At 39.2% G+C, this 12,230-nt stretch overlaps 1 protein-coding gene across 1 annotated transcript in view; it reads left to right on the top strand.

Moving 5' to 3' along the window:
• Positions 1 to 12,230, top strand: part of LMNTD1 (lamin tail domain containing 1) — a 114,777-nt gene that overhangs the window by 71,418 nt on the left and 31,129 nt on the right. Inside the window, exons 10-12 of the mRNA XM_088134995.1 lie at positions 1,676 to 1,881; positions 4,781 to 4,953; positions 10,352 to 10,443. Coding sequence (XP_087991121.1) covers positions 1,676 to 1,881; positions 4,781 to 4,953; positions 10,352 to 10,443 — 471 coding nt within the window. The remainder of the gene's footprint in view (positions 1 to 1,675; positions 1,882 to 4,780; positions 4,954 to 10,351; positions 10,444 to 12,230) is intronic.

Genomic DNA, 12,230 nt, shown 5'->3' with positions numbered 1-12,230 from the left:
TCATTTTGATTCTGGCAGTGTCGAATTAGGTTTACTAAATAAATATTTACAACATTTTTATCCAACATCCCTGCTTAAAGAGCACTCAAAGCAATTTACAAGATAATTGGAAACCAAAACAGACATACAATCAATATAGGAAAGCACAATTAAAAACTGTGAGAAGCAGGTAGAAAATCCACTAAATAAATCCAGCAAAAGCCAGATGTTCACTGTATGCTTAAAAGCGGAGAGGGAGAGAGAGAGAGAGAGAGAAGGGTTTGGCCATTCTGTGAAATGAAAGTGTCCACCGATAGTGACTGCTTGGTGTGAAAGAGGAACTGAAAATTAGAGCCACTCTACCTGTTGTTCCAAGCAAGGAAAATTCTTTTGGATCCCTGAACATAGCATATATCTAAATCAGCGTTTCTCAAGCTCAGCAACTTTAAAATATATGGACTTCAACTCCCAGAATTCCCCAGCCAGCATAGTCCATACATTTTAAAGTTGCTGAGCTTGAGAAACACTGACTTAAATGACATGCAATTCTTTTATTTTAAACCCTGAATTTAGAATATGTTAAATTTGTGTTGTGTTTCTTGTAAATTAGATATATCAGAGCAGTCACAAGCATCAGTGAGATTGTGTCAATATGATGACACCCACAAGATGATGTCAAGACCCAAATCCTGCTCTTGCATACTTGCATCTCAACATTGGATGCAAGCAGATAAGTCGTGGGGTTGCATCCTGGTGCATATTTTGTCCCATGCTTTCCCTCACAGATCCCTGTGAGAGCAGTTCTTTGACCTCCCTGAAAAAGTCTTCTTTATGAAGAGCAGAATTCTTCTTCACTATAAGGACATCTCCGTGCCATTTACTTGGCAACAGTATGGAAGCTGTTTTCCATTCCCTTCTTCTAAGACTTTTTTCTTCAACTTCCTAAACCAGCATACAGCCCTGGGGATTGGTTAGGTGCTTTCTCTGAAAGCATCCTTGCCAAGATAATTGGCTCTCAAATTTTGAGGTTGTTTGGAAAGCCATTAAAACTTGGCTATTTTACAGAGCTTGAAGGTAGATTTGTAAGTAAATGTGAATAAATCAGGAAGCTAACAAAGCTTACATCCTTAAACATGTTATGATCCTGGAACAAATGTTTCAAGGAAGTTTGGTGAGAATTATAATGGTATTTAAGTATTTTGTTTTTCACTGGTTTTTTTTTCTTAATTTTTTCTGATGTTTTCCAAGTTTTCGGGAGGAGAGGAATTTTATGATTCAAGATTATTTCAATGCAGGGCACTAAACTGCTCTTTCACTCCCATCACAAATACCTCAATTTTCTGGTGCTACTATTTATCTTGCTGCTTCTTGCATGATATGCTTTCAATCCACTTTATCTAGAACTGCCAGATCTGACTGCAGATGTCTGAGCAACCACTAGATGGCACCAATGAGAAACAGCAATCAGAATTGGAGTCCCCTGTATCTCTTCACTGCCCTCTGTGGTCATCCAGCCTTTTTGTAGCTCAGATCAGGCAACCAGAGAATAGGGCCAGGTAGGAAAAGGATCGCCAAATTAACTCTTGTCCCTTTTTTCCTTTTCTCCTGCCTTAGAGATAAAAAAGTATGTCTTCCAAGGAGCAGCTTGGCATCCCTAGAAAAATGTGCTGTTCATAGTTTTTCTGTCTCTTTCTAGGCCGTGGCTTGGTACACACCCATAAATTGGAAGAGAAAGTCATCAAAGGAGATTGAAGCAGATACTAGAGTTAGCAGTAAACCTGTGCACTCTGTTAGAGGAGCCCAACAGCCACAGGACCAGTGGGAAATGAGGCCATTTGATATATGGCAAGGACTGCCTAGTCAAAGCTATGTAGCAGACAGTGAACCAGATTACATCATAAGGTACTGTTCTTGAAGGAAGGGCTGCATTATTTTTATAAGGAACCTTATTTGATCTAATCCCCTGCTCTGTAGGCCTTTTTACATGAAGGACATTTTTGGGAAAGCCACAAGATGAAAATTTTGAAGTATATGGACAATGAACGGCTTGGAGTTAATGGTCATGTCAGAAAGAAACCTAATAAGAAGGTTGCTTACTTGGTCGAATAAAGACTGAAAATCAGGCCTGTGCAGTGTTTGGAAGTAATTCAGAAAAGATACTATGGAGTGGGTGAGAGTTGAGACATAACATTCATTTGCAACTCCTTAAAGCAATGTATTTTTTTCAGGCTTCCCTGTGAGCCCTGAAAAAAAGATATGCTTGTTTTAATGATTTGCATTAAAGATGTGGCTGCTTTAATGCGCCAACTTGAAAAGCAGCCGTGTGTTTCTTCAGGCTCGTGCAGAAGCTTTAAAAAAAAGGATGCAGCTGCTTTTAAAAGGTGCTTCACTCTCATTCTCATGTGTTCCAGAACATCTCTTCCTTATCATTTTTCTGAAGCAGGCACAATCCTAATAAATATGTTTTCATCATTAAGCATTGGGTCAATCAGTTTGGTTCAAACTAATTTGAACTTGAATCCAAACTAAAATATCACTCCAGCAATATTTGCTGCTCACACAGCTTTAATGCAAGAAAGCATAACTTTTTCTATGCTTTTTTACTAGGTTTTAAATCTATTTTGATTTTTTATTCTATTTCAATTTTATGATAATCAGTTGAAGGTACCATGTGAGAATCTTCCCCTGCATGCCACAGACATGGTATACATTATTTAATAAATATATTTGCGGAGTTGAATATTTACATCTCAAGCGTCCTTATCTCTGATGTGGATTTCTTGTAATTCTAGCCAAAATAGGCACCTTGCAACTAAAATTAGTCTTTTTTCCAGATGACTGAAAGACAGCCAAGAAGGAGAGAACCAGGAAACTGCAGGCTTATTAGCCTGATTTCTAGATTTCTATCTCACCATTAAAGTTTAAATGACAAAATTGCAGCACAGCTTCTGCAAATGGAGACAGAGCCTAGCCCATTTCTTGAAGGCCAACTGGGACTGATTGAGGTCGTTGCTTTCTCACTTAAACGAAGAAATGAAAATCTCTTGGGAAGCCCAAATGGGAGAAAGGACATAGGATGGAGTAAAGGGTTGGTTCCTCCTTGTCCACTACCCCTGTTTTCTCAGTTCAGGTTATAAAGGCAAAAGTTTCAGATGGACCAAATTAAACAGAGGGCTGTGGAGCACTTCAGATTTAATCTCCAAAAGGTGCTTTGGAGCAGACGGGTCAGTTTCTTAAAGCAGCTGCTGCAATGTAGGATGGTTGCAGAGGGCATGCAGAAGAAGATGCAGCTGCTTTACAGTAGGGATGTACAATGGTCTACCAGGTTGGGTTAAGGAGGCATTAAGAAGGAGATGCAAAGACCTGGCCAATCCTGTTGGGCCGCTTTAATTCAAATACACATTCTCCTGTGCCTGTGTGACTACTGTAGAAGCCCAAGAAAAGGCATGGTTCAGCATACACATGTTTTTTTCAGCACTCTGCTTATGTTCAGGAGCACATTCCCCCAACTGGCTTCCTGCTGCATTCAGATCACCAACATCCCTACAATGAGGTGTGGTCAACAAGGGCAACATTTATATTTCTGCACACCAGTGGCATCCACAGGGGGCAGAGGGGTGTCCCAAAAGACAAGTTGTCCAGTACAGCAGTGCAATTGAAGCCCCACCACTTTGTACATGCATATGTACAGATGAGGTTCAGTCATCTTCAGGACTTCAGGGACAGAGCTTCAGGCATGCTGCTGCTACCAACATCTTGCCTTGTTGAGTTCTCCCTGTAGACTATGCTCCAAAGGACCTTTTGGAGATCTAATGTAGTATGTCCCCATCTCAGTTAAAAAAGCATTTAAAAGATAGAGGAGGAGACACGAAAAATACATAGGAAAAGGAAGATATATTTTGAATAAAATAGTGTTGCCCAAACTTGGCCACTTTAAGATGAGTGGACTTCAACTCCCAGAATTCCCCAGCCAGCCATGCTGGCTGGGGAATTCTGGGAGTTGAAATCCACTCATCTTAAAGTGGCCAAGTTTGGACAACACTGATATAAAAGAATGAAAACTACCAGCAGTCAATGGATCTTATTTCCAGGGTAAGAAAAAAGACAGTGCTTACATGCATAAATTAACTTGTGAAATCACTGCCATAAGATGTGTTAATGGTAACTGCTTGAGGTAGCTTTAAAGGTAGATTAATCAGATTAATGTTGAATATCTCTCTCAGCAATAATAACTCAATCTCATGTCTTATACTCAGAATATCAGTTGCTAGGAGACCAGCAATGGGACAAGATTGTCACATTTCTGGCCTAGTTGTGACTTTCATGGCATCTTTATGAACGCAGCAGGAAATGTGTCCATTTGTAGTTTACATCCTTTTCTTTCATTTTTCTTCCTTTTCCCTGCCCTCTACAGACAAAAAGGAGGCAATTTTAGTTTCTATATTGTTACATCAAGATTCTTCTTGTCTGACATGATTCCAAAGTGCAGGACCAAGTGAGTGCTGAAATAAAAAAAAGAAACCCTGATACCATCATAAATAGGATTTATAAACACTGTTTTCTCCCTTGTTCTCTTTTGCCTGCAGGCTGCAATATTATATCCATATGGGTAATGTAGAAAGAGACAGAAAGTTAAAGGAGAGAAACTAGGTGAATTCTGAAGTTATTTGAAGTGGCATTCGGAGAAATAATAATAGGAAGCAACAGGAAAATCTGTTCTGACTTAATGTACATAGCAAACATACCTGGGTGAATATCGGTAGCAGCATTTCAAACACGGTTTTGATTTTTCTTTTTACAGGGAAAAAAAGATGCCACCCATCCTGCGGCCTGTTCAAAATTCATGGTGTCAAAGTCCAAATTCTCCCACACATCCCCATTACTCTATGGGAAGGTATCTCCCACCAGGCAGCAAAGCAAGTCACATGTTGAGCCAAACAAGGTCACAACCGGAGAAATCTTTTCCTGATCTTGGTGAGTTAAAGATCATTTATAGAGAGCTGACTTCTGGATTTGCGTTTCTTTTTAATATATTTAACAGTAGAAATTTAATAAAAGTGACAAAAGTGAAAGATTTCTAGCTGGGCCTTTTTGGCATCAGTCCTTCCAACACTTGTGGGTAACCCTTCTTGGTTGTGGCTGGTACAAAATGTTTGCTGTTGGAGTATTTCTGTTGGGAAAGTAAAAATGAGACCCTGGAATTCATTTGGGGAGAATTCACCATTGGGAGTGAAGAGGGTGTGAAGAAATAGATAGGACAGTGCAAACACCAGGGAGATGCCAATGAGATAGTTTCAGTGCAGTAGAAAGAAGCCATTAAACTAGCACACGACATTAACACAAAGCTGTGCATTCCACACAACTAGTCAAGATCCACTTAGGAAAGTGCATTAGAGAAGAAGGCTGAAAACAAACTCTGTTATGTACAGTGACTTTGCAGTCCCTTAAAAGTGGGCTTGTAATGGTTTGATGCCTATTGTTAACAGGGAGAGTATTCTACTGAAAATAAACAAATATTTTTAAGATCAGCTATCCTGATTTCAGTGGGAGGGGTTTTTCCTTTATTTGTTTATTCCCCCAGATCCCCTCTCTCTTGCTTTATTCTTTATCTTTAGTTTCTCTTCAACTGAAATTAATGGAATTTAAAATAAGCCTTTTCTTTTTTTGTGCCTTTGAGTCACTGTTGACTCCTGGTGACTGCCTGGACAAATCCCTGCAATTTTCTTCGCAAGATTTCAGAAGTGGTTTGCCAGGGAGGGATTGACCCAAGGTCACTGAACTGCCTTTGTGCCTAAGGTGGGACTAGAACTCATGGTCTCCTAGTTCTAGCCTGGTGCCTTAACCTCTACACCAAACTGAGTCTCAGAAGAAGCCTATTGTTGCCAGATAATTTATTTTGCTCCATTAATTGTGCTTTATCTGTGGTCAAAGTAACTTTGCATTTATTAAGCAAGAAAGTAACTTGCAACAGCTAAAATGACACATTATTGAAACAATACACATATGATGGATAATGACCAAGACTGGGGAGAATCAGGATCAAACAAGGAAACTCACTGGATGATATTGGGCTCTGTCTCAGCCCAACCTATATTACAGGGTTACAGTGGGGAAGAAACACAGAGAAGGCTCTGTGAAAGCTGCTTGGACCTCCCCAAGGCAAAATAGGACAGAAAACTAACAAAATCAGCAACAGACAGCAGGCTGGATTATCTATCTATCTATCTATCTATCTATCTATCTATCTATCTATCTATCTATCTATCTATCTATCATCTACCTACCTATCCTTTCTGTCTAACTAACTAACTAACTAACTAACTAACTAACTAACTAACTAACTATCATCTCAAGCAATCAACAAGATCAGCCTTCTTTAGCAGCAAAGTCCAGGGAGGACTCCATCATCCAGAGAAAGCCTTTCTTCCCTTCCCCACCCATCTTGTCTCTTTCAGATGTGAACGTCTAAAAATGTGGCTCCCTTGCCATGAGTCACAACATAGTGCTGAACCATAGAAATGCAAAAATATTGCTGTTGTTTCAGGTTGCTTAAAAAAAAATGCCAGTAACTTCCTGTGCACCTTTTCAAGAATGCAGATTGAAAAACAAAAACTCTGTGATTTCTCACAAGTGCATAAATCTGTAAGCGTCCTTTGAAAAACAGTCTCTGAGGAGAGGGGACATGGCATTTCTGCCTACAAATCACTTCTCCCATTGCCTGCAGTCATAGGAGAAGATGGAGGAAACAGATTTTATCATTGTAAATCAATTTCCATTGGTAAGAGTTATTAAGACGCTGAGATGGGAATATATGGAGACTTGAATATAGGAGCTATGATCAAAGAAAAGGAATAAATAATTGAAGCCGGGGGGGAAAGGGAATATTGAGGAAAAAGGAACACCAGGAGAATGAGTTGTAGTGTGTTGTGTGCAGCACAGATGAAACAGACATCACAGTATTATGTGAATATTAAAACTGTTTTAATAGTATTTAAATTCACAGTATGTGAGTATTAAAACTGACTATAAGAATGTAAGCTGGATAAGTCCAGCTAAACCTTTTAGCTATGCCTTAGACTATCTCATCTGTGCTCACAATGCAAATGATAACGTTGACCTCCTTATGGTTTACCAAGATAATGTGTGAAATACCAGCAATGCTATTTTGTATTTAAAAGTGTGCTTTCTTCTCATTTATTGAAATCAAACAGATTTATAGGGGCCTCACTTTATTCTGCCTATTATGGAGTAATGATTATGCCATTATACATTCCTATTCTCTCTACCCAAAGTAATAGATGTTGTTATTGTTTTCCTAGCGAATTTACATATAGGCCCATATCAAAATTTATTTTCCTTTTGGGGAATTTTTACAGGAATAAATAAACCAATACCTCCCTCATTCCATTTTATTACACAAAGAATTTATCTTTGCCTGAAATGTATTATCACGACTAAGGTCACCTGATAGACGAATGGTAACTGAAAAAATGCGGCTGTTAAGATCTTTTATTTTCTATGCATAACTAATGTAGCTATCAGCAGGTTTATAGCTACACTATGCAACTGGAGTCTCCTGGGGAAAGATTTATACCTCATTTAGAAGAATGACCCTGTTTAGGAGGCTTTTAGGTGGCGTGACTCTGAACAGATCTTTGGAGCGTGCCCTAGGGAAGCCGGGAGAAAAATGTAACAGTCAAAAAGATCTCTGGGATAATGTCCATGACCAATAATATGGACATTTATTTATCCTGATTGCCCAGAGCAGAAAGGATGGATGTATTTTTGTGTAAATACTCATACATATCCCAAAAAGAAAAAAACAAAACACCTACCCCATGATTTAAGTACAACATTTTCTTCAGATGATTAGACCATATCTCTAGCCAGCTGACCTAAGTCAATTTTCAATTAAGTTGCATGGATGCAAAGACACTCCTGAAAAAGAGAACACAAAGGGGAATTACTGAGATTTCCTTTTCCTATTGTCACTATTGCCAGTATTAATGTGATCCAGGCAATTGGGTCCTGAGAGATAATTTTAGCAAATATAAATTAGGGATTTCAATCAAACTTACTACCAATAGTTCTTTCCGTAATTCTAAAGCAATTTTCCAAATCTATCGCTAAAATAATTTACATTTCGTAAAGCATTTTACGCTATCAGGGAAGGTACAATTTTTTTTAGAAAAATAAAAATCACTTCTTTTTTTTTTAATCTGTGCTCAGTCGTTACCGACTCTGCAGTGACTGCTTGGACGAGTCCTTGCAGTTTTCAAGGCAAGTGTTTCGGAAGTGGTTTGCCAGAGCCTCCTTCCTAGAGCAGAGCCCAGCTGGCGAGCGCAGAAGGCGGAGTTTCCGTTGCTTTGCGCCCTTTTCGGGTGAGCACAGTTTTCATGCTTACCGGCAACTGCTCCCGACTCCTTTTTGCAAGGCGCCACCAGCATTTTTCCTCCCACCAGGGTGAGAGTCCCCATTTATCTACTCATGTGAGTTTTCAAACTGTTGGGTTTACAGGAACTGGGGAGGAAACAGGAGCTCACCCTGTTAACGCGAAGGCTGGACTCGAACCACTGAAGCATCAACCATTTCTGGCCAGCAACTTTCAGCGTCATTAAGCTGCTGCGCCACCACGTCCCATTACATTAGAAATTACATTACATTACATTAGAAATTAGAAATTAGAATTAGAAAATCACATAAGACAACATAAACATTTAAAGTAGTCAATCATGTGAGCAAATAGTATATACTACCAATTTTCTGTCAAACACAGATCAGCAAGGGGTAGACTGAAGTTGCACACATGATCGCAATAGCACTTTTTCTTAAAACAAATATTAAATATTTGCAAATGTGAGCCTTTGCGTAGTTGTATAAGGGCAGTTCTCTCAAGTTGCGAGCTGACAGTGATCCTTTTTTATTTTCAAGTTGTATTACTCCTAGGAAACAAATAACAGTAATTAAATGTGAACTGTCCTTATATGTATACCACACAACATATGTATTCCACACGTGAGCAAGCCAACAGCAGGACAGGAACAATCTTATCCCTTCTTTGCCTTTGCAAATGTGACTTTAGTCAGAAAAGCAGAAATGGTAAATGCGAAAATAGTCAGGAAACTGAGGGGATAAAAATCTGAAATGCACTTCCGTGTTTGAATGGCAGAAACTTCACAGCTTTCTTCAACAAATTATGGCTCAGTCAGCCATGGTTTAAGGGAATGTGTGATGTGGTGATTAAGGGGCAGAACTGGAAGCAGGGAGATCCAGAGTTAGGGTTCCTGGGGGTTCCCTGGGGGACAGTCTTTCCCATCAGCCAAGGAGCCACTCTGGTGTACCAATGGAGGAGCTGGACTAAGGGCATGGTTCTCCTTCAGCCACAGAAGCTGCCTGACAAACCTGTCTCTCTCAACTCATGGGCTGTTGTGGAGGACAATACAAACGCCACCTTAAGCTCCTGGTGAAAATGAACCAAAATAAAAACCCAGTCACAAAGTATGAAAGTAACCAGGCCACTACTTTTTTTATAAGAAGGTAACAGAACATGTGTGATGAAATAAATGTTAATGGCTTCATTTTGTTTAACTGAACTGTAAAGTGGTTTATTTTTATAAATAAAAAATGGATACCAATACAACTGTTTTTATTCTTTGTCCTCTTGAATTTTCAAGTATTCTGAATAATGAGCGACCAGCGGATAGTGTTTAGAATCTCAGGAATCAAAAGGAGGCATTTCTAGAACAACTTCCTAAGGTTGAGATGCCAACATTCATGCATTCATATTCTCTTTTTCTTTCTTTCTCTCTTTAAGGCCTACATTACATCCTGTTCAGGGGTGTCTGCAGGGGACATCCATTAAACAAGGATGGGGCTTCAATCACACAGTTGTGGCCAACATCTTGACTTTTTTGGACATTGCATTGTCATTGCATTGCCTTGAAGCATTGAAGCATTCATTTTCAGGTTTTGCAAATAAAATCTGACCAGGAAAACCAAATTAGATTGTGCCCCAGACAAATCCTGTAGATTCAGTGGCCACATCTGGCTAGATGTGAGTATGTTTGAAGTGCTGAATATATCTAACGTGCTTCATTATAATCTCAACAAGTCAAAATCCTCACATAACCCAAAGAAAAATATAACAGCCTTTAATTAAAGAAAGAAACTGACATTTTGAAAGCTTTTAAATCACAATGTCCTTGTTAGCCTAAGTAATTTTGCAAAGCCTAAGTTTGCAAAATACTTTTGATTTTAACCTTTGTTATTATGTTAGTTTAAAAGGAAAAAGGGGGGGGAAGTGATTCTCCTCGTCTCCCCACACTGAATTTCATTTTATTTAAAGATACTGTACTTCATTTTTCCTCTACAGATATTTTCCATTCAGGAGAAAGCTGTAAGGTAAAGTCAGCCACAGCAGGTAGGAACAGGAAAAGCCGAATAAAGCCACCTCGATCAGCTGGGGTAAGTAGAAAAAAATAAGAGTGCTTGGTTTCCATTGCAATCCTGTTGTTGTACATGGCACTTTACAGAGGAAAATTAGCACAAAAATTCTTGGCCCAGGTAGCTTACAATTGGGGGGAGGGGGAGAAGGGGGAATAAAAAATAATCAAGATGGTATCCATGACCTGATCAAAAAGGTCCTTTTGGACCTTCAAGGAGACAGTTACAACTGCCATCTTGACTTCTCCCCCCCACCCCCAAGGTCATCCTCACTTACAGTCTAATGGATGATGGAAGGACATTAAAGGAAGGAAAAGGAAATAGCCACAATTACTAGAGAAGTGGGAAAACAGACAAGAACAAATGAAATTATGATCACCCACACTGGACTGATGTCACTTGGAACTGAGGAATGTATGGTTGCAGCTCTTTGTATGAAAATTCTCATTTCAGAACTGCAGAATGAATACATTTAAAATATGCATGGATGCCCTATTTTACAGTTTGGGAGACATGCCAGTATGATTCCCAAGTGGGACTATAGAGATCAAAATGCATCCATTGGGATAAAATATGCACAAAAATACATAAGGCAGGAAAAGTTCATGAAGCCTATGTTTTTTCAGCGGAAAAGAGCCAAGTGTATGTATAGAAGGAGGAGCAGATTTTAAAACACTGGAAATTTGAATCTAAACTCCTAAAAATATTTCATAGTCATAGGGAACCCAACAGCGATGTCCACATGGAGAGGTCAAAATTGGCAAGATGGCGGACTGTGCACCACAATGCGCACATTCAAAATGGTCCAGTCTTGCATCATTATGTTCTTCCCACAATTTTTCCAATTTTGATCCCCTCCCCTCCAGCCAATTCTGCCGGAACCCAATTCATCGGCACTATTTAAAGAATATCAATAAAATCAAGGGCACAGAATCAACCTGGGGCAAAACTGGGATTATTTGGTCAGAAGTAATTTCCTATTATTTGGAAGGGAAATAAATAAATATACTTCAAAGTCTTTCTGCCACAACCCCAAAATATTAGGCTTAAGAATGCTTATATTGAGGTTACAGTATCTTTAAGAGTTCCCTCCTGGTAGCATTTGTGTTGTGGGTGTTATTATACTTGCTCTTTTATTTAGTCACAAACAGTTGGTTACAAAGTTAATTTTACAATAACATTGGCTGAAAAGATCAGATGATACCCTAGTCAAGGCCCACAAATGTGAGAAGTTCCATTCTTCCACTGGTTTTCTGCTCATTAAGGAACAAGTGGGAGATTGCAATGAATGCCATTAACCCCAACAGCTTAATTTTGCTTTCTTGTGCTTGGAGGAGTGGGTCTCTGCTCCCATTAGACAAAACTTTCCCTCCTGACTTTGTGCAGCAAACATGTGGTGAAAAACGGATCCCTGAGGGATCTGATTAAGAAAGTGTCAGAACCAACATTTGAAGCTGTAAAACAAGAGACGAAGCTGCCAGGGCCACTCAACAGAGCAGTAGTATTAAAAGGCCAACAAATTCTGTGATCAGCCCAGAGTCACGCATGTGAGATGGGAAGCTATATTGATTGAATGAATGAATGAATGAATGAATGAATGAATGAATGAATGAATGAATGAATGAATGAGACTGCAATGAGAGAATAGAAAATTACATTCTTAACTAGCCAGGACTTGGTAGGGAAACAGCAGTAAACCTGTTTGCTATCTGAAAATGGCACAGATGTGTGTGTGTGTGTGTGGTGGTAGATAATGGCAAGAGTTAATCCAGCAGCATATCAAATCAGTAAATAAAAGTAAATAAATA

Source organism: Python bivittatus, unplaced genomic scaffold (assembly GCF_059951505.1).
Source record: "Python bivittatus isolate LINGU-HERP-01145 unplaced genomic scaffold, Pbiv_v1 ctg000120_np1212, whole genome shotgun sequence".
In the NCBI taxonomy this organism is placed as follows: domain Eukaryota; kingdom Metazoa; phylum Chordata; class Lepidosauria; order Squamata; family Pythonidae; genus Python; species Python bivittatus.
Note: the sequence above shows the minus strand (reverse complement) of the source record. Positions and strands in the feature narration are given on the sequence as shown.